This window comes from Aythya ferina, assembly GCF_964211825.1.
Source record: "Aythya ferina genome assembly, chromosome: 11".
In the NCBI taxonomy this organism is placed as follows: Eukaryota; Metazoa; Chordata; class Aves; order Anseriformes; family Anatidae; genus Aythya; species Aythya ferina.
Genome location: NC_140307.1, coordinates 18,998,719 through 19,022,783, shown reverse-complemented (window position 1 = coordinate 19,022,783; position 24,065 = coordinate 18,998,719). Strand labels below are relative to the sequence as shown.

Sequence of the window (24,065 nt, the reverse complement as noted above, 5' to 3'; positions counted from 1 at the left end):
TTATATGCACTCTACTATAAAGTATCCAAACAGAAGAAAGTTTTATTGATGCTATAGTGTACATAAAAACAATTATTAATTTACTTGTATTTTAAAATTGGCAAGACAATAAAATAAGGCTATATTTTCCTGTCAGAAAATATTATTGGTCTGATAGTAAATGTGAATGCACCACAAATTGTATTAAACAATTTATGATGATATATATCCTATATAAAACTTGCATAATTGTAATTCTTATATAGTAGGTACTGACTTTTTGAGGGTATTTTCTGTCATTGCATGAGTAGTTTTGTTAGAGCAGAATAGTTAGAATTCAGGAAGTTTTTGTTTTGCTTTATTTTAGCCTTTAGGAGAAATTCTCCTTTTTGAAAATGGAGCATTATTTTTGAACACTTCACCAGTATTTTGTTATCGGTATTGAAAAAAATCATAATAAATTAATAAATAATGCTGTGGAGAGGGGATAGAATATATAAATTATGTGGTGTCCATACAGTCTTGCATAAGTATCATGGATTTTTACCTACTGAAAACATCTGTGCGCTTTTTTAAAAAGTAAAGACAGTGATCCTGCTACTATGAAACACTTAAGCACAGGGGTTAATTGGCTTCTGCTCCTCATTTTGTTTCTGCATTAGCAGATTTAAAAAGTAACATTTTTTCACAGCTTAAGGTATTTTCTCCGAAGTTGTTTTGTCTAACCTATATTCCCCTTCTTCCCAATTCTCTTTCAGATAGCAGTTCTGTGGATGAAAAGGTTTAAAATTATGTATTGTCACAAATACATTGTGCATTTTGTTGTTTGTTTGTGATTTGACCTCTTTTGTTCCTTCATTTTGGTTGTGAAATTTGCATGATTTTTTCCAGCTTTTCACTCTTTTGTTCTCCTTTGAGTGTGTTGCATTTATAAACAGGATCATAACTGCAAGCACAGGGGTCTGCTACTGTCAAACATTATACCTTTTTTTTTTTTTTGGTCATCTACATTGCATAAAACACAAGACTTAAAGGGCTACAATATTTGGGAAGCAATATCTTACACCTTCCCATGCATTCTTCCCCTGGTTTTCACTGAATGCTACTAAAATTTATTCCAAAGCAATGGTTACAATAGCTTTGGCCTGGAGCTGACCCTTCTAAGCATTTTTCATATTAGGTGTTACATGTTTGATGCAGTTAAACTTTGTCCAAGACTTACTTGTAACTGTAACTTACAAGTAACTGTACTTTTTCTTTTTTTTTTTTTTCCCCCTTTTTTTTTTCCCTTCAAAGGCTCAGATAGTAAGTGGAAGTTCTTTGGATGCTTCCAAGCTGTATGCAATCCAGGCATTTAGTGGGTAAGTACTAATATGACTGTGAATTTTGTTATTTATATCTGCAAATTAGTTCCGTAATGTTTTTCTAAGGTTTGTTCTTATAAGAAAAATTAGAGGCATTTAAAACCAAAAGAAATTAATGAAACAGTTAAGTTCCACAAGTCTACAGGAGGACAAAAGTTTTTACATCTTTACATGCAAATTAAATTATACTTGGAGCTGCAGTTTAATTTTATGTTTTCATTTTAGTAAATGGGTAGTCATGTAACAATATCAGTCAAATATTTGAAATCTAAAATGCCAAGAGGAAAAAGATCTTCCATTTTCTGAAAGGGAATGAATGTGGCTGAAACTCGCACACTTTGATTGTCTCCAAAAGATCTTGCATCAAGTTTTTAGGGACTCCTTCCTTTGAAGAATATATCTCCTTCCTATTTTGAAAACCCTTTTATTATTTAATTTGGAAGGAAGAAAAAAGTAAAAACTGTTGGTAAAATTTCTGTCATTTATATAACTATTTAAAAGGTATATTATCTTCTTGGTGTGCTATTATAATCACTGTTAGCTGTAGGGATTTTTTGTTACAGAGACAAATTGAGATACTGTGAAGTTTATCCACTTAGATTCCTATGGCTTTCAAATACCTCCCCCCAGCCCCACCAGCCTCCAGTACTTTATTGGCTTATTATTCACAAGTTGTTGTGGGAACTATAGTTATGATAACATTTGTAGTTATTGCTAGGCAATCTTGGACAAGTTTAGGAGCACTATCCAGTTCCTTAGTGGCTTAAGTAGTTTCTGTATAGTTTGTCATACCTCAAACTGTTGTATTTTTACTTTTTCCAGCCTGTAAAAACATGCGAATGGCATAGGTGACATTATGCAGGATTAGTTGTTAAATGAACCTCCCCCCCACCAATTAAATATTGTGATAGATAATTGCTGACTTGTTTTATTAGCTAGTTTTTGACATTAAGATAAAATTATAGTATCATATGGTATAGTCTCTTGGCTTGCAAACCACACAGATGGATTGTTTTAACTTTGCTCAGTTGCAGTTTTCTCATAAGGTTGGAAACTAAACTCTTGAAACTAAAATTATAGCAACTTTTGCTTCATATATTGACCAACACTATATATCATTATGCTAAAACTACTGCTCCTGCCTCAGTGGGATTTTCTGAGTACTATACTATTCTTTATCCTCCTATATCTCTACATTTCAAAAATAGAATAGTACAAGTGCTGTAAACTTTTATTCCTGACTTCTAAATGTAAAACATTGGTATTTGTATTCAAATTATATTTTTCATCAAAAAGAAACTAGCATCATCTGAAGCAATTTTCTTTCTCTTGATTAGATTACTGATCTAAAGACTTATTCAGCAATGCATTAGCAACAAAAACATTTACTAAAACTCACTAAGTTGTTATTCATATAATTCTTGTAATAGAGTCTTGCATAGCTTTCATAAGACATCACAATTGTGACAGCTAATTATGAAAATGTGTATTTGGTGGCTTCTTTGCTGAAAAAAATTAATGTACATCAGAACTAGGAGACATCACAGAGGCAGCTTCTAATATTTGTTACAAAATCTTATCTTCATCACATCTTCAGAAGAAGATACATCCTTCTTTTCATTTGTGCTATGCCATGTCAATTCACTTTTACTTATAGGCCACTGATTAGTGAATTTAGGACATGAAGCGCCACAAATAATAATGTACGTCACCAGTGAGAAGCAGGAATCTTAAATCTTGACTACTGTAGAATAAGCTGTGGAACAACTAAGAAAAATACTCGTAATCATTAGTGAGTAGTAGTAACAAAAATAGTTTTCATCTAAAAAATAAATTAAAAAAATGTTGCTCATACCTTGACACAATTATTTTTAAGATGTTTGGTGTGTAGATCATGGCAGTTTTCAGAACTAGTTAAGAAAAGAATATTTGCCATCAAAAGCAGTTGAAATTAATGAAATACAGTATAGAAATCAACACTCTTAGGTACTTTTATAGGTGTTGTTCAGTGCAGAATTTTTTGTTACATTCAATGCTATAATCCAAGAATAAGAAGAAATGGTTTTCTCTCAGATTGGTTTTCTGTAGAAAAAAAATAGAAAACAGAGAAAACAAAGCTATTCCAGAACTGTCTTGGAGATTTCTTCTATTCATTTTAATGACCCAGTTTGGTCATTACATTTGGTCAGGCTTTCACTGCTTAAGTTAGAGACTTGTTTCTTAATATAACCGAAATAGAGGAGAAAATTGTCAGTTTCATATGGTTTTTCATTTTACATTTTTTTGTTGTATAATTCACTTCTAGTTTCTCTATTGTCTTTTATTGATTGTCCCCCTACATGAGTAAGCTTAATAAGAATTAGCTCATTTACTCTTGTTCCTTGCAAAAAGAGTTTTCATGCTCTTGATTGCTTTAAAGAAGCAGTTTAACGCCTAGTTACTGTGTAGTTTAGAAATAGCATTTTGTAAGCAGACTCTGTCACTGTAGGTTCTGAAAATGAAATGTTGATTTCCACACCTGCAGAAAGCTCTATGATCATATGATTTTGCTGTATGCACTACTTTTAATAGTCAAACATTTACAGTTGCCTGGATTAAATAAGCATAGGACTTAGAAAAACATTGTATGAGTGTATAGAATTCATATTTTTCGGTGTGCAGCACATGTGGAAAGCAGATGAAAGGACAGAAATCCATCTTGCATGTAAGGATACCTTTTTGCTACTGACAAGGACTTTTCAGACAGAAATTGCTCTTCTTATGCCATCTCTTACATTCATAGATGAAAAAGTTGAAATTATGAAACCTCTGAGGATAGAGTAAGTCAATCCCATTTACAGACATCCTGTAACAAGCGCATAGGACTGCATCAAATGACTGACAGTAATTCAATACTAGCTCATGTTTTTAGATTAAACCTTACTTCTTTTACTGACACTGTTTAGACTGGGCCCCTACTCTCTTTGAAAGAGTCTGTTTCACCAGGACCCCTGAACACAATGATACAATTTTCATTTAACTTTTCATTCAGCAGAAGAACCCTGACATCTCAAAGATTGTTGTGGCTCCGTTTTAATTATGCTTTCCAATCTATTCCTGCATTCAGATACTAATCCCAAATGATGGCATCCCTCAGTCTCTTCTCTGCCAGCATAGCTGGCAGCAGCCTTATCTATGACTCCCTTTTCATCTTCTCACTCACTCTATACCAAAGGTATTTGAAGAAAGGAGAGACTCTTTCACAGAATCACAGAATTTCTAGGTTGGAAGAGACCTCAAGATCATCGAGTCCAACCTCTGACCTAACACTAACAGTCCTCCACTAAACCATATCCCTAAGCTCTACATCTAAACGTCTTTTAAAGACCTCCAGGGATGGTGACTCCACCACTTCCCTGGGCAGCCCGTTCCAATGTCAAACAACCCTTTCGGTAAAGAAGTTCTTCCTAACATCCAACCTAAAACTCCCCTGGTGCAACTTTAGCCCATTCCCCCTCGTCTTGTCACCAGGCACGTGGGAGAATAGACCAACCCCCACCTCTCTACAGCCTCCTTTAAGGTACCTGTAGAGAGCAATAAGGTTCTGAGCCTCCTTTTCTCCAGGCTGAACAAGCCCAGCTCCCTCAGCCGCTCCTCGTAGGACTTCCCTCAAAACCTTTGATATCTTGCTTTATCTAATTATAAATGTTACCTCTTTTCTGCCTTTACTCTCCCATCTCTCTCATAGATACAGCACTCTGAACCCAACTTACGTGCACCAAAACATCTCAAGTCCAAGGCATGGATTATATCTCTTCATTCTCTGCTATGGTCTTCACCTGTCTGCATGAAATAAGAAAGCAGAGAGAGAAAAGGCAAAGACCAAGTACATTTTGCCTAGGGAATCACATTCTACTTCCTTCTTAAAAGGCAAAAGCTCAATTTTTACTGTTCTTTCCATGCCAGTATGAAATAATATGTTTTCCTTTGCTTTTTTATTTATTTTATTGGCCATTATTTTATTGAAGCTTCAGAATTCATTCTTTCAGTACTTCTGAAAAGTACATAGAGATCAGTGGATTTTTTCATCTTGTGTATGAATCTAGGGTGCTACTCCTTTACTCTTTCTGGAGACTTGTTCTGTGTTAATTCACTGCTTGTCTGATGGTGGTTACGTCCAAGACTGATCATTTTACTATGTGGCCTAATTTGTTCTGAAATTTTCTAATGGTGCACAGATGGAGCTGCATGTAGATGATTACTCCTTTTCTTCAGTGACATGTTCTTAGTGGTAGAACATTTATTTTGCTTGCATTCTCTGACAAATCCAAATAGATTGCAATGTGGAATAACTTCAGAAATTCACAAAATAGTTTATGGCATTCTGCATTTCAACCACAGGAATTGTGAGTTTCTTAAAGTAGCTGAAGCTATCCAGTAGTTTTTCTCTTGCTTTAAGTAATAACCTGTGTGCCTCCAAATTCATTTCTGCATCTAGACATCATTGGGTTGCTTTTACTGGAGGTGGGAAGAGAAGCAGCGAATTTAATGTACTGTTTATATCAGATGATTGCCTATGGCCATAGAGTTCAGCGTTCCAAAGACTGCAGATAAAGATCAACATTTTACTGTCAAAACAGCAATGACCAGTTTGTTTGTAGAAAACAAATGTAAATGTATATAGTTCCCCACTTTTCAAAAAGAAATTTAATATTGTGTTCCAGATCAGTATACATGTATTGATCTTTACTTCCACTTTATAGCCAATAACCTTTGAATATTCACTCCTAAATGTTATTAGAAGCATACAAGTTGTTCCTATATGGCAAATTTGTGCATAAGCAAATTTCTAGTTCACATCCCCAAAGACATGGCTGTTTCAGTAATGACAGAAGAAACAGTACTAAAGGTAGTTTTTCAAGAATAAGATTTAAATATGCATTTTCAGCATGCATACGTGGTCATTAGTGGAATTGTATTTTCCCAATGGTTTATTCTCTAACAAAACTATAATTTTATTTATATGAATATATTTGTGCATATACAAATATGTATTACTTCACCATTTTATGTACGTAAATATGTATAGATACACATAAGAGTAGTCATACATCTTATAAGCTAAGAATCAAGCCTTTAATGTAGTATAACATTCAGCGTTATGTAACAACAAGAGGTGGATACTTTCAGCAATAAATCATGCTATATTGCAGACTTGCATCAGAGGGGTTCTTCTGCCATTATGCAGTATTTAAGATGTGTAGTGGTGTGGTTTTTTGTTTGTTTGTTTTTTTTTTGGGGGGGGGGGGGGGAGGGAGGGAGAAGTTCTGCCTTCTGCCTATTTATGACTTTTATGGGACATTATCTTAGACCACTTATTTTCTGTGATAAATTTCCTGTAGTTTCTCACCCTTATTTAACTAAAGAGTAAACAAATTTGAAACTATGGTTTTAAGGTATTTTTAAATTTTGGAGAACTTGGATTGTGGTTGGTAAATTTAAACTTGTCGCTATAGTGTTGGGTGGATGTACACTAAAGAAAAGCTTCAGGATTAAATATCATTCTTCCAGGTTGTTCTCTTGAGGTTTTAGTTCACAACCAATGCCTACTCAGAATGAAGGAGTAGCACCCTAGATTCATATGCATGATGAAAAACTCAGCCATTCTCCATGTACTTTTCAAAAGTACTGAAAGAATGAATTCTGAAGTATCTCTGCTTCAATAAAATGATGGCCAGTAAAATAAATAAAAAGCAATGGATAAGATATTAATATTAATTACATCAAGAATACAATGAGAACAATTAATGATGATCCAGGGTCCACATGATGTAGTGGAGAAGTAGTAGACAAGTAGACACTAGACCAAAACTAGTAGCTTTTTCCACAGCTGGTCTTATTTCTCTACAGTGTATGTATTGCATCAGAATTATCAAAGGGAGAGAGTACATTCAGATAATACTTTGTTCCCCAATTTTTTGTGTTTCTTTTTTGTTGTTGTTGTTTTTGTTTGTATGTGTCATTCAAGTATTAGCCAATGGCTAATTCTAGCCTGGCTTCAAGCATCAATCCAGTTCACAGGACGGTACTTGGAACCTCACTTGTTTCAGCAAAAACATTAATTAATGTGTTGTTCTGATTTCAAGATGGTTAAAGACTAGAAGCAACCATTTTGGAGTTTGCATATTTGTTTTTGGTGATGCTTCAAGAAATAATGGGTAATATACTTGCTTCTGTATTGTATTCATTTTTGTTTTGTTTTGTTTTTTCTCCTTTTTTTTTTTTGTTGTCTATATCAGCTGGGATTTAATTTTTTCAAACAGCAAAATGAATTTTTCAGTATAACATGCTGGTAGTTTGCACGGCTGCCTTCCCATTTCCTGATCAGGCATTTTATGTACTTTGTCTTGACAAGGTATGATCAAGGAAATCAAGCAAATATTTTTAATGGTGAAAATAAAGAAGTGACATTCTGGAATGGTTCAGCAAAGGACTTAGCCCTTTGTGATGTTTGAGGTGAAAGTCACTTACTTTCCTTGGTAGGCAGTAGAGCTTCATTAAATGCATAAAAGAGATAAAAATTAATCTTTGTTTATAATAACATTATGTCTCATAGCTGCTAAAGTCAAAGAAGTTATTGTAGTGAAATTAGTATAAACATGGTATAATCTAAATTAACATACATTCTGACAATTAACAGCTATGAAGGAAGCAATCGTCTTTTCTACACTAGGAACTAAAGCTGTTAGAGGCATAAAAAGTCCTTCATGTCTCAACTTTTTACTTTGGTCTTCACTATGCAATGATTGGATGCTAGGCAAAGAACAGACAAGTATTGCCATTGTATATTCATTCTTATGTCACTCATCTCATTGTTGATTCATTGCACAAGAGAGAGAAGATTATTTTCCTTTCAAAATTGCACTTCCCTAAATTCTGGTTAGCTTCTTTAATCTCTTAAAAGTATTAGTTGTGAAGTATGCGTGTGCAATTCTCTGACATTGCCATATTTAAGCAATTATAAGAGTTGTAGAGTTGCAGAATCAGCTGTTAGAATAGACACACTTCTTGATAGCTACAGTACTGCTTGTATGTTTTCAAAGGACATGGTGGTGATCATTTAAAACCAAAATGTTTCATGTATTTTGATATTTTGCAGATGACAAACCGTTTTAGTAATATTTCTGTGTTTGTTTGGTTGGTTTTTTAATAGCTCTATACAAATTTCTTGATTATTTGTTACTTTTAACCAAATATTTTCAATGTGCAAATACATGGAAAAGAAAACAGATATAGAGTTTTTTGTTAAACTCAATTTGAAAATCATAATGACAAGACTTGCTGAGAGAGAAGAAAGTACAGATTGGGGAGACCAATAAGCTACTTAAAGAGACAAATATGAGTTATGGCAAATTAATGACTGAACATAAATTACACCACTCACGTCATAATAAATTCTCCTTACTTTTTCCTCTGTACCCACCAGTGTTGATTGTGCCACATTGTCATTCTTGACATTCTTGTTCTTTCAAAGGCCATGTCATCTGTTTCTTTCTTTCTTATCATCAGCATTCTTAATTCGTACATAAATTTTTCTCCCAGGAAAAGACTATTATTCATTCTTGAATTTGACATATTTTGTTTGCTATATGCAAATCCTTAGTGATCAATAAAGGGAGTCCAGTAAGGACCTCAATTTTAATCTTTTGTTGTTGTTGTTTGTTTGTTTTGTTTGTTTGTTTGCTTTGTTATAGAGCAGAATAAGAAAAGAGAGTAATTCTTAAAACCATTGCTTGTCAGAAGTAGCTTGGTCTAGCATAAGAATCCTTTATACACATGATGTATTTTATTCACCACTAACAAAACTGCTCCTGAGTAACAGAGCCCTGTCTCAGTCTGTACATTTTCACATCCTCCAAAATGTGATTTTATTTGTATCATGCAATTTGTATGGTTTTATTTGTATCATGAGATTTATAGATGTGTCTGGAAGCTGCATTTTGGATCTACCTTTATGTTCTTGAGAGTAAGGGGGGAAGAAAAGAATTGAAAAGCTGAAACCTGTAAACAATAACTATGTGAAAATATATTAAAAAAAAAAACAAACAAACAAAAAAAACCTGTCTATTCATCCCTTTCCAATTCTTATAGAATGGCGCAGGAACATCCAGAGGATGTTCTCATAGGAGAAACATTATCTCCCAAGTTTATGGGATTAGAATACTGCTTGGAAAGCCTTGGTATTTTTTAGGACTAAAATAACCTCTCCAATATTCTGGGTAAGTTCCTTGCCACTCAACAAATTTACAAAAGGGATGACTATTTTTTTCTCATGTAGTGAGAACCTTTATGAACACAAACAGAGGGATGCCACTGAGGATTTTCATGTAGCCAAAAGGCAATTTGTGAATATTCTGTGAAAATATATATATATATAAGATTTTATTTCAATATGTGCTTGATGCATTAAAAGAGTTAGATGAATTGTACTTTTAAAAAGAAATGTACACTAGACATTCTTTACAGATCAAGAAAAATGTGCCTAGATTTGTTCTGAGAGGTTCAAGGCTCTTTTTGCATGTGTACTAGCCACTGTCAGATCAAGTTAAATTTTTCCTCCTCGTTTCAAGTTTTTGTTCCTGTTTGTCTCTTTTCAAATATGTTATCTGTTGCTGGTTTTTCTGCTTCCATTTCACCCTTCCTCTTAACTCTCAGGTGAGTTGTGCTCTTGTTTTTACAAACACCCATAAGGAAGTCACAGCCTCCCAAATTCCAAATCTTTTCTGCATTTTTCAAATTAACTCTCCTTATTGGAGAGTTGATTTGGTTGTTCTATGAGAGACTTTCTAACACAACATATGGTGTAAAAATTAATTGTCTTCACTTTCATTGAAGAAGTTTAATTTGAACACTACCAGACCCAAACATGTAGGTTATGTAATAAATGACTGAGTCCCAAATAGGATTCCAATCAAAGTTTACAGTTTATTAAACAAATAGAGATAAGCAAACAGCGCTGGGTGCGCCGAGAACCTCTGCTCCAACAAGATGCACACAAGTTATGTCAGGCAGCTGGTTTTTATGTACCTAGGCTAATACATATTCATTACTACTTCTAGAAAAGGCAGGGTTGTTATAATTAGTTCCCGGAATCCAAACCCTCCCACTGGCACGTGTATATCAGTCTCCAGTGGTCCCTCTGGGGGTCTCTCATGCTGAAGGCTCGTAGTCTTCCTCCCAGGCTTTTTCCTTGTGCTTCTCCTTTGTCCATCTTGGCCGGATGTCAGAGACTTGCTCAGCATCCCATGCAAGCTTTGTCTTTTAGTCGTCCTTCAGCTTTCCCCTTCTCCTTAATCTCTCAGCCAGATATCAGAGACTTGCATAGTGTCCCATGCAACAGTCATAATAGCGGTTATTCTGAAACCTCTTTGTTCTCTTATCCCCTAGCCCCAGGCCTCAATGTTAACCCTTCAAATCCCCTATTGACACGAATTGCTGGACCATTCCTTTGCAAGATACAAGAACTATATACATTAACCACTCTGTTTTTCTTAGACTTTTTCTTAGACTTCAGCAGAGCAGCTGACGGTATATTCTGGCATGTCATTAATTCATATTTTTATTCTAGAAACCTAATTAACAAACATAATTTCAAATTTGTCATGAAATTAATATTCATACTCATTTGAGAATAGTCTGCCAAAATTTGAGAGAATATATTCAGTATATTTTGAGATAATAATATTTAATATTTATATTTATATGTAATATATATTAATACAATATATAATATATATTAATATAAATGCATTAATATTAATAAAATTAATATTAATATATGTTATATATAAGCATATATTAATATATTAATATAAATTATATTTGATAATATAATAATTTGAGATAAAATATTTCAGTATATCTAAATGTACCCCTACACCTTCTTGACAGCTTTCTGAATTGGCCAGGAGAGCAGTTTTTCTCTTATTTGGCTCATTTCTTTCATTTCTAAATGTGATATTTTTAGCTCATATAAAGACTCCTTTAATCCAACTTTAATTTTCAGAGGAAGTGCTAGGTATTTCTTTGGTGGCATTTTAATATACCAAGGACCCAGGAGAAGCTGTAAATCCAGTCTTTTAATCTCTTTTATAATGCTGATATTTTCTCCCAGCATTCATACAAAATGAATATTTTATATATTGTGTATTTATATTATATATTGTATATAGTATATTATATATGTTATATATATTATATTTATATTATATTTTATATTTCCAATTATGGTTTTCCACTCCAGCAAAAATTATGGAATTCTACCAAAGTGTGGATTTGTGGGTCTTCAGATACCTTAAAGAATAGCCATCTCATTTTTTTCATTAACTTCCATGCTACTGCTTTTAAGCTATTACAGAAACCTCTGGTTACATTTTGTGGTTATAATACACATTGATGACACACTTCCCTTCCTCACCCCCCAGTTAAATTTCTGAAAAATTCATTGCAATTTCAAGATCAGAACAGCATTATATTTATTAAATAATTATGAATTATATTATATTTTATTATGCATATTTATTATATAATTACATCCCAATATTTTACATAATATATTGTTATAGATTTATAATAAAGTATAATTTTTGTTATAGATATATCTATGTAATATAATTATATTACAATATAATTTCTATTTGTTATTCTATATTTATATTATATATTTATTATGATTTATTAAAGATGCCTAGATTTTTTATTTATCATATTTAACTTCATAAGATTAATTATTCTATAAAACAAGTTCTTTTAATCTCAAATATTCTATAATCCTAACCACTTCAAGAAAATAATGTATCCTTGAATCTAAAGTGTAAATTCAATATTGAGTGATTTAAAAGAGAGAGAGAAAAACCTCTTCATTTTTATCATTATTTGGATCTGGAAATAAATTCAGTCTTACACACAAATAAGCTTAGTCTTAGACATAAAAGAGTGTTTGCAATTCTTCCCAGATTTTGTCTGCCTAGAGATGGAACAAAAATATATGTACATATATTTTTGATCAAAGAGTAATTGTTAAATAAGATTTCTTTCATGAAATTACAATTTTTTATTTGTAATGTACCATGACCTGTAATTTTTTTAAGAATCACTAGTAAATGCGTCCTGTGTCAGAACTCTCAACTAGTATTCCAGTTCTGTAAAACTGAGGAGTGGACAGAGGGAAAAAAGTCAGAAAGTGGATCTTCTCCACTATCTCCAAGTGGATACATGTCTCCAGTTGCCTTTTTTTTAATCTAATTCCAGCCTATGAGCAATTATCTACAATTAATGTAGAAAAAAATATCCATGAACAGGAAAATTTGTTGTTCATGGCTTCTTAATATTTTAGAAAGAGAGACCATTTATTTATTTATTTATTTATTTATTTATTTATTTATTTTGATAAAGACAAACTCTTTTTTCAGAATAGAATCAGAACTGACTGCAAGGGTATGAAAGAGAAAATTGGAGAAAGAAAGAGAACTGGATATTGGGTTGTTTGTTTATGTTTGTTAGTTTGTTTTATTTTTTGATTGCTTGACAGTTAAGAGTTACTTATAATACCATGGTTGCTCTGAATTATAAAATAATTTTGGGGTACCATATCGCTAAAGGATAAGGTCATTACCAGGCATTACAACCACATATGGGCATTAGTATTCTTCATGATGCAGTGATTAGTTTAATGAACATTATTTAAAATATCATTAGAATTATGTACAGTATATAAGAAGAAAGCACTGATGGATAATACTGTAAATATTTAATTTAAGTGGCTTCCAGATGTGAGCAACTCTTTATGTTTACTCTTTTGGTTCCTTTTAGGAACTCTTATGTACATACAGGAAATATTAATAATAATACAAGAAAAACAAAAAAAAGAATAAGAAAAAACAGGGATTCTGCCTTTTGTAGATGCATTTGCAGATGCATAAGTGAGAATGAAGCTCTACTTCCACACAGATGCAGCACCAGATTCACACATTATCTATATCTTCTGTTTACTGACATTGTATTTTCTTCCAAATAGCTGAAATATTTTGGGGTTTTATGCAGGCACTAAATATTACGTTCCTAGCAATAACTTTACTTGTTATACCTTTTTAATAGGCTACTACTCTTTCTTTTAAACATTACCCTTTTGTTTGTCTTCAGCATAGCTTTTACTGGCTAGCTAGCATTTACTCAAAGGTGGGTGTTTGATTCCCTCAAGGCAATCCATCAAGATAGACAGATACAAAAATTACAAAAGAAACTGATTTAAACCATTTTAATTTCTTATTACATTCTCTGTTTTGTTCAACCTAGGAGTCTGTGAAGTAGAGCATTGTCTTGTCAGTCTATCTTAAAAATCAAAGTGAAAGGTGTCCTGAGTAACATCACATTTTTACATTTTTTTGTGATGACGATAGATGATATTTATCCTCAAATTTCTTTTTTTTCCCCTATTCAGTTATATAGTAAAAATTTATGTTACAAACAATAATTCAAATGATGAGATTTCCCCCCCCCCCCCTTAATTGTATGGTTTTGTTTTATAATAGAAATATATGTTTTTGTTTAAGAACATAGCAGAACTAACTAAGATTTTATATCCAAACATTAAAGGCCAAAGTATTTCATGAAAATGAATAGCAATATATTTTGTTATTTTGGTCTGTAAACAGTGCTAGACATTTTGCTTTCATTGGTCTACATTACGTAAGTAATCAAACTGCTGATCTGTAATTTTACCTTAATACAACAGCCATTATTTTTAATCTGACTTTGGAAAATACTATAGAAGTACTAGATGTCTAAAGTAATTTGTTAGTATTCATTTGTTGGCTTGCAGTTTTTTGTGTCTCTATCAAGGCATTATATATCTCTGCACTAACAGAAAACAGCTTGCTTGTTTCTTCTCTGGAATTTGAATTTGAATATTAAGGACTATTTTGGGAAAAAGTGACAAAAAAATAAAATAATCTTCCCTGCTCTCTATAATTAATGAAATATATTTCAAAATATAACTCCACAGGTTGTGAAGATTAACAATATAGTTTTCAAAGCCAGAGATTCTTAAAAATAAAAACAAAATAAATAAAAAATAAAAGGAACTATATTTATCTTGTGACTCTAGAAATTACTATTTCATAACTGTAATTATGAAAATTTATCCATGTTGCTAAAAATGTTGCTTAGCAAGAAAACTTAAGAAAGCTGAATCCTAAAGTTTACATTTTTACCGTCACTGAATTTCCACTCCACCAACAGATACAGCTTTTGCAATGGGAATTTCTGTGTCTCAGCTGAGACAAGATACTCAGCTGAATGTTGTCTATGCTGCTTAGTACAGTACAGCTTCATATCACTTTTTTATGGCTTATGAATATTAATGGAAAGGAGCAAGAATTACTGTCTCTAAGAGCAAATTAGTAAATATGAAGTGAATCAAAAAGAATGTAGTTCCATTCTCCCCATATTCTCATATCTTCTTTTGGACAATTAAGTCTATCAGGTAGGCTGTAGGGGATATCATGCCAAGAATGATAGTTTCCAAATAGAGAGTTTTGAATAGCTTAGTAAAGGATCTGGTTTGTTTGTGTGTGTGTGTTTGTTTATTTTGTGTAAAAATATGGGCTGAAAGGAAAATGTATTTGAGGTACCAAAAAAGGTATGTGTATATACATACACACACATCACGCTCTTTCCCATGCAGGCTGCCTACCAGTTACACAGCAGAAATGATTGCATGTTTTACTACTGGAAGTTGCATCTGAATTACTAAACTAGATTGCCAGTCTAGAAGAAAAATCAGGTTTTATTGGAAGATATTATTGTTTTCATAAGGGTTTGCTTTAGATGTTTTGATTATAGCTTTCAAATCCTATGTTTACCTGTAATAAGGAAGAAAGAATAATTTCACTTCTCTGGACAGTGCGGACCTGATGAACACTGGCAGCTTCAGACTAAATAGGGTATTGTTGCTGCTGTGATTAAGTGGAAAGGATCTATTCTAATGGTTTTTTCATGTGACTTATTTTAAAATCTAATTGACAACTCAAGTATCCAGTTAACTCTGGAGAGAATTTTTCTTCATAATTTAAGTATAGACCGGCATGATCTGAATTATCTTAAAATGTTTTGTGACACCAAATGTAAGTGTAAGACAGTTCCAATTCTCTCTAGAAAACCCTACCAGGACTGGATTCTCCCTTGCTGGAGAATACTGGCAATGAATTCATTTATTCTCCCATCTCTTGGGTGACATTTTGAACCTAGGAATTCCCCAGCTCCCAGTTTAGTTAAAAATAAATATAAATAATAATAATATTTCTGTAGTAGGCAAGTCTTAACTTGGTAGAACTCTAGAAAACTCTAAAACTCTACGTTTCTGTTGTCTTGTGCCTTGTGGCACTTATCTTTAATTTGTTTTGATCAGTATGGATCATATATAAGCATCATGTATCTTAATAGCAGCTCATATCCCTAGGAAAAACATCAGTTAGCCTCTATAATAGGAAACTCTCATCTGTAATCAGAGCATTACCCACAGAACACCACATAAGTGTAATGTAAAGGGTTTGAGCTTGATTGGCTTGCTTAGGGTCAGGTAATTTAATCCATTACCAAGTCTCTGCTAGTTGGTCGGTTTGTTTGTAACAATATACAACTTAAGGATGGAAGCATCAGTTCATCTTTATTTTGGAACCATGTTATAAACTATATATATGTAAACTATATATATTATTTTCTTTGCAAGATAAAATTTAAAAATTCATTGTCAAGCAAGATTTTGCTAAAGAACAGAAATGCTTTTGAAGACCAAAAGTTCTTCTGCTAAGAAATATAATTTAGTCTCTTACCAGCTATGTGAAACTAGTTGCTTTGTGATATGATTGTGAAATTAGTTTGTTAGTTTTAAACTAATGTTATGATATGATATAATTTATGGAGACACTTTAATACATGTAGAATTTATTTGAAAGACGTATTTTCATCATCTAAGTTTGGCACCATGTGAAATAGATTACTCAGTTATTGATACTCATAGAGGAAAGATCTTTGAATTCTAACTGGTTGATGGTGTTGGGAGAGCTATATATGGAGCTTATAGAGTTTAATCTCAATCCTATTTGAATTTGTGGAGAAAAATTCTTGACTCCATAGATTTTTGAGTTAAGCCCATAGATTTGTGGGGATCAGATCTTGCATGTCTCAATGTTAAGATTAGGAAATTTTTATAGAGGACCTTCCATGTATTTTGGACTAAAACGATTAAGTGAATGTATACATGATCATGAATGTTATCTGCCAGTCTTTTAAAAAGGTTTAGTCTTTAAAAATTCACATGTGAAACAATGCTCAGAGAGTCTTTGTTTATTACAGGATATGAGAAAAGGAATTTGTTTCCTCTATGGAATTTACCTGTGTGTCAACAGAGCCAAACGTGTAACATCTAACTTTTGAGCTTTAGTGTTTGGCAGCTATGACGAGTGCTTCATCAGACTAATACAATCTCAGGGACTGGAGAGTGCAGCAGTATTTTCTGACTCATTACTTTCTGGTATTAGTTTTGACAGTTAACAATTCCCTTGATGCTAATTGATCTCTCACATCCACAGCACAGATTATATCCATGTCATGATACCTATTGGTTTTGCCCCAAATATTTGTTTACACTTTGTGTTTTATAAGTTTATTTTTTATTCCAGCTTTGTTCTCTTAAAAAAATATATATAATTAATAATAACAATTCCTTTAATATTAAGGATATCTTCTTAACTCCTTTTGCATTTTTTATTTCTATTTCTATTTTGTTCACTATGTAGATTTGGTGGATCTGGTAGATTTTCTCTGTTCATTTCATCACCGTTTTACAGTGTAGCTGTGCTTGTGCATAACATTTCTTCAAGACAGGAATTTGAAAAGAAGGCACCCGCATTCCTCTGCAGATCAGAATATGGATCTGTCCATAATAACATGTCATAGAACATATACATGTTCTAGAAACCTCCAAACACAGAAGAGTTAATAGCAGGATGACCAGTATGTAAACTGAGTGGAGTCTTTCTGGGCACCACAGTCCCAATTCTCTCTTATATTAGATTATAGATATTCATTGATCCTGCCAGCTTTCCCAGAAGTCCTGTCATAAGGCTGTATTGTCAAAGTGGTAGTACATGGAATGGGTGGTGCAGAGGAAGCACAAAATAAAGATGAAGTTTGATTAGAACTTAACATTTTTGGAAATATTGAATGGAAGGTGAGCAAATATCCCCAAAAGTTTATATTAAATGATGTCATCTTACTTTTCTTCTCAGTGTCTTTCCTCTAATCTTTCAGTTCAGTTAATATTTACAGAAGCTGAACTTTTCAAGGCTCCCATTAAGCAAACTGCAAGGGAGCAAACGTGCTTAATTTTATCTGTTGAAAGTAAAGCACATCAATAAATATTGCTAGTCTATTGCTGTGCCAATTTCTTCCAGAATCCTGTGGAATAGTACTGGGACCAAATAGAAGCCCATTTTATTCTATGTGAGAGTGAAAATTTATGGTATATTTTGACTTAAAAACAAACAAGCAAATACACCATACAAAGAACAACAATGCAGCTTCTGACCAAAGGTCCATCTAGCCCAGTATCCTGCTCTTCCTGACAGTAGTCAAAAGCAGATAAGCTGGAAATTCTAAGAAAAAAAGCAAGCATAGCATAAACTGATATTTCCTTAGAATACTCTCCTAGTCTCCCAACAGTTTGTATTCAGAGATTACTCAAGTCAAAGTTAGTGTTCTTCTTTCTAACATCTATTAATGTATTTTTCTCCACTAAAATCATTTGGATTTCCAATTTAGGAGTTCTGTCAGCTTGTGTTGATGCAGTTTGAAGGTAATAGTAGTAGAGTAGCAGATATTTCTGTCCCTGAACAGTTTACAGTCTATCATACTAGTATACTAATCCAACATTGATTTCAGTTTTTATCAATATGTCAGGCTCTAAATTCTGGCAGCCAATATTTCTGATTCATAATTCCTACTCTATTTAGCTGCAGCTGTGGGACTGTAACATCTATTATATCCAACAGGAATCATTGGCCACAGTCTTGAGTTGAAGAAATAAAGAATTTGTCAACTCTACTATTGGGAGGGTTTTAATCCTCAAGACAGGAGAAGAAATTTAGGATGAAGTACTGACCTTTCTGAAGGAAATGAAAATTCTATCACTAATTTCAGTTACATTTCCTTTCCATCCATAACTGTATATAAATAGAATGAGAACTTGAAGATGTGAAGATATTTGCTGCAAAACTTCTTGGTTTATGTGTTGAGAAAGAGAGAAATAAAAGAACAACTGAAAAGGTATTTGAGACAGTACCAAACCAAAGGATTTTGGCAGGGAAAATGTTGGATCTTGAAAAATGATATAGCAGGATCTGATTATGTGTCTAGTTAGAATTATAACTCTTATGCCAAACATAAAACAACAACATATCCTGTAAAATGTTGCTGTATATCTCAACTACAAATTTACAAGTCTTCTGGATGGAAAGCTACCATTACACCTTTCAAATCCATGATATATAAAAAAAAAAAAAAAAGTGTTAGGAGGTATTAGGCAATGTTTCAGCTACTTTGCTACTTTTTTCTGCTTTGAGAGAATGCCAGGGTAAAACATACAGGCAAACCAAGAACACTCATTACTTTTTCATAATAATCAGAGAGCTTACATTCTTTAGCTGATGATTGTGATGACTGCTAATTTTTATGTTAACTGTAAACACAGATATTGTAAGCAGTTCTAAAGAGTGCAAGCTTGTAAGCCACAGATTTTTATTTTCTTTACCATTTCATCTCCTACAGAGCTGGCTGTGGGCTATACGGAATTGATAGCATGCCAGACCTGCGCAGAAAGAAATCTTTTCCAATTGTTCGAGATGTGGTAAGTTGTTTCTGACAGCATGAAAGTGTTGATTCATTAGTCAGTTGTTTGGATCTTTCTTTTAACTAGTATTGTAATTACAGAATCACAGAATCATCTAGGTTGGAAGGGACCTCCAAGGTCACCTAGTCCAACCTCTGACCTAACACTAACAAGTCCTCCACTAAACCGTAACACTAAGCTCTACATCTAAATTTCTTTTAAAGACCTCCAGGGACGGTGACTCCACCACTTCCCTGGGGAGCCCGTTCCAATGTCTAACAACCCTTTCGGTAAAGAAGTTCTTCCTAACATCCAACCTAAAACTCCCCTGGTGCAACTTTAGCCCATTCCCCCTCGTCTTGTCACCAGGCACGTGGGAGAACAGACCAACCCCCACCTCACTACAGCCTCCTTTAAGGTATCTGTAGAGAGCAATAGGGTTGCCCCTGAGCCTCCTCTTCTCCAGGCTGAACAAGCCCAGCTCCCTCAGCCGCTCCTCATAAGACTTGTTCTCCAGACCCCTCACCAGCTTCATCGCCCTTCTCTGTACTCGCTCAAGCACCTCGATGTCCTTCTTGTAGTGAGGGGCCCAAAACTGAACACAGTACTCGAGGTGCGGCCTCACCAGAGCCAAGTAATTGTACATGTGAATGATAATTTGTCTACAATTAATTATTTTATGGGAGGAAAAAGTATCTCAATAGAATGGTTTTTGACCAGTAAAAGCCAATGATACAGTTCTTATAATACACCAGGTAAATCTGAATATCTCAATGAATATTTAGATATTATTTGTGCAATCAAATAATGTGCATGTTGAACTAGCTTATGAAAACAGGTGTTCTTGAGTGCTTGGGATACTGACTGAATTGATTTATCATGATACCAGAAAAAATGTTTTTAGAAAAATAACATTGACTTCAATATGCATGTTTCCAAGATTTTAACATACTTTCACTACAAAGTGTGATATTTTAGCAGTCATGGGTAATAACAATTTGGGCAAATAAATTTCAGAATTTGAAAGGAATGGAAGTTCCTTTGAGATTTATTCTGACTTCCACTATAAGTGAGATTAAGTAGAATCTCAAAAGTAAAACTAAATATTAAAATTTAAGTGCAGAAGTCATAATTCAATAAAATACATGTTTAGTCTCTGGTGGTAGCGAGCCCCAAAACCAGTTTCTCTCTGAAGAGTGAGTCAAGGGGAGTCAGCCCAAGTAAATTAATATAGTTGTCTTCAAAAGATCAGCCTTAACCAAGTTATCACTCAGTGTCTTCTTGGCCAGTCTGCTCAGTTATTATATCATGATATATATGACACTATAAATGCATCACAACTAGAAAACATAACAGCAGTTTTAGGTTAGAATTCCTTCTAAAATAAATTGAAAGTTGCAATTTATAATGTAGTAGAGCCTGCAGTCATTAAAACAAACTTTTTGACAGCAGCCAATCTATGGTACATTGTATTACACAAGTATAATTTACAGCCATATTGTTATTCATTTACACATAATATATAGAACTTTGCTTTATCCTTAATCATTGGAGTTATTTACAGATAGATGTTTCTTAGTATAAGCTAAAACCATCAGAATCCTAACAATCCCTTTCTTTAAAAAACATGATACATTATCAGAATGAAACAAAAAAGAACATTCACTTTCTGAAAGGATAGAATAAAACTTGCATTTTAATATTCAAATATGTCAAAGGTAATGATTACCACATTTGTATCCAGTCATTTAGGGATAACTCCTCATGAAATAATTCTAGCTTTAACAAGTAGGAATTAAAGTTAGGTAAATCTGAATATCTCAATTGAAATTTATTCTGGAATTTAATCCTTATAAACATATAGCTTGACTCTTAACAATAACTTTTTAACTGTATGCTTTTTTAAATAGTAACTTATATTACATCTCAGTTCTGCAGCCGTAAATCTAAAACAATTTTACCAAGACATGAGGAATTTATTTCAGACTTATGGTGTAGGTCCCCATCATCTTTGAAATATTATTTGTATATGAAGGCTTGTGCATTCTAAGCAATCTCCTTTGAGCTCTGAGCTTTTATTAGATTGATTCAAAAATACCTCATTTAAATCAGAAATTTAATTCTCAAGTCCTTCTAGGATCTGATAGACTGAAAATGATGTTTTTTATATTTACTTATATGGCTGTTTCACAAACAGAAATACTACTAGTTGAAATGATTGCTAGTTTCTTTTGACAGTGAAATAGATACTGTTTGATATCTTTTTAATAAATCTGACAAATTATTAACATTCTCTCTTTCATATTGCGGCTGGATTTTTCAGGCTATGGTAAGTGCTTTTCTATTGCTTAATGTTCTAAAATGTTTATTATAAGCCTCAGGTATTTAATGAATGTCCCAATTTATGCTGGCCTTTCATTGCAAAACAGAAAAACTGTTTTATGACCAAGAATTTAATCCTAAATTAAGTTATGGATTCTGTAAATGTCTTGTCCTTCATATCATATATGCCAAAATCATTAGGGAAAAAAAATGTAAAAAACTTATGTATTCCAAATATTCTTCTTTCTAATGATGAAAAAAAGATTGTTTAGGACTCAATCGTGATGTTCCCATATGGAATTGAACAACCTTAGAAGATACCTAGATAATGAGGGGTTGGAATTGTTCCCTGCTTTGAATAAGCATTTCAACCAGCTTGAATTATTTGATCTCTGTTGCAAGAGATAGATTTCCCAAAGCAATTGAAGCCTCCTATGTACTATGGTGTAATCTTACCTGATAACTAATCAATGACACATGGAAATATTTTCTCTTTCCATTGATTTTAGTGTCAGTAAAGGGTCCCTCCTTTTATTCCCAATCACTTTGTACTTCCATTTCTCTGCATTAGTTTGCATGTTTTCAGCATGTTACCTCAGTTTTATTAAAATAATATACAATTTCTTAAGATGGTATCTTTGACTCCCTTTTGTTTCCATAACTTCATATTTTGGAAAATCTAATTTTCATTTAAAATGAACACTAAGAAATATTAAGACCTAACATTTTACTTAAAGTATCTATTCCAAATGAGATATTGTTGAGTAGGCAGTGACTCCCACTGAGTCTTAGGACTACCCAGTGTCCTGATATTGCTGGCTAATATTTTAAAAAACTGTAACTGCTTGCCTAGACATTTGTGTATTCCTTAAATATTAACAAGATAATGTTGTGACATTTCCTTAATATTGTCATGTTATGTATCCTGTGATGTCCTTTTGTGCCCCAGAGTAGTGCAAAAATATATTTTTTAATAATAACATTAGCAGCCTTACCAGTTTTCCCTCTCCTAATATACTAAATTCTACTTTCCTTGTGTATTATTGGATTGAGTCATTAGAAGAGGATAAGGCAGCCAAAATCCATCTACAGCAACAGTTCTCTTTATTGAATTCACAAGTTTCACTACGAGTCATTGTTAGAGTTCTAGTAAAATATACCTTATAAGATGGAAAGATGATGAAAGTAATCATTCAGGCAGGTTTGAATAACAATACAGAGATCTAAAATTTACCTGCATTTAATAGTGAACCAGGGGAAAAATAAATAAATAAAATAAATGAATAAATAGTGCACTTGCTAATGTAATCACTGACTTCTATTTAATAAATAAATAAATAAATAAATAAATAAATCTCAGTTCAACCAGACAGAGGAATAATAATAACTGTAGTGGAAGTTATATGAACCAACTCATGATTACCATATAGGGGTGTGGTCTCTCCAGTCATAGACAAAGGTAGCTAACTCTATTCTTCCATCTCATTATGCTTTAATCTTTGCTTCTAATGTCATTTCAAATGTTTTGAAAACTAGAAAATTCCTGGTTTCTTTTGATTTAAAGGTGACTTTATAGAGTTTAATCACTGTAATTAGGCAAATATCTTTTTCTGATTATTCATGAATGCATTTTTACTTGGCTCTATCATTTGATCATAACAGCACAAGAATTTGTGAATCTTGGTTGCTGTTGAACACACCAGAAGAAAATGCCCATGTCAGCTAAAATTATAATCCACTGATACTTTTATTTATGTAAATGTCTCCACAGCAGAAGCTAAAGCAGAAGCAGAGACTAAAACTCAATTAAAGTAGTTTATACTCTTTTAAGATTGAAGGCACTCGTGTAAATTGTAACTGCAGAATTCTTGGAGTTTGTATATTTCCAGAATGCTTATTTGATAAAAATTAAATATTTTAACTATTTGCAATAAACCTGGTGTTTGCAGAACATTTTCTTAACTAATTAATTTTAATAGTCAAAATGAATTAAATATTTTAATATCCATAATATCAATTTAATATATGAATAATAAAAATAACAGTTGTAAATCTATGAGTTTCTTGGTGTTTGTTTTTTTTTTTTTTCTTTTAATTCTACGGAATGGCAATCATAATAATATAATTACATTCTGTTATTTTAATGCTTATGATGTGTTCCAGGAATTAAAAATTAGTTGTAGGCACATTAGGAAGGTTTTGATGAACTTGTTTGTCTTTATTGCTTTTCATGCCATTTCTGACTAATGTTAATATTCAGAAAGATATGACAGAATGGACAAGGCATGCTCTTGTGTCTGTGCTATGAAAACAAATATGAAGGAAATGTTATTACAGTGCTGACCGGTAATCATTTGGTAGTTCAGCTGAGTTGCCATTTCCTTTATAAATATTTTTCTGGGCCTAATAGTGCAGTTGTGTTGAACATTTTAGGATTAGACATCAATTTTTTTAATAGGAAAATTATGGAAAAG

The 24,065-nt window shown here is 32.8% G+C and overlaps 1 protein-coding gene across 1 annotated transcript in view; it reads left to right on the top strand.

Moving 5' to 3' along the window:
- The window catches only part of UNC13C (unc-13 homolog C), a 172,643-nt gene that overhangs the window by 28,305 nt on the left and 120,273 nt on the right, over window positions 1–24,065 (top strand). Inside the window, exons 3-5 of the mRNA XM_084532291.1 lie at window positions 738–760; window positions 1,276–1,340; window positions 19,209–19,287. Of these exons, the coding sequence (XP_084388417.1) occupies window positions 738–760; window positions 1,276–1,340; window positions 19,209–19,287 (167 nt within the window). The remainder of the gene's footprint in view (window positions 1–737; window positions 761–1,275; window positions 1,341–19,208; window positions 19,288–24,065) is intronic.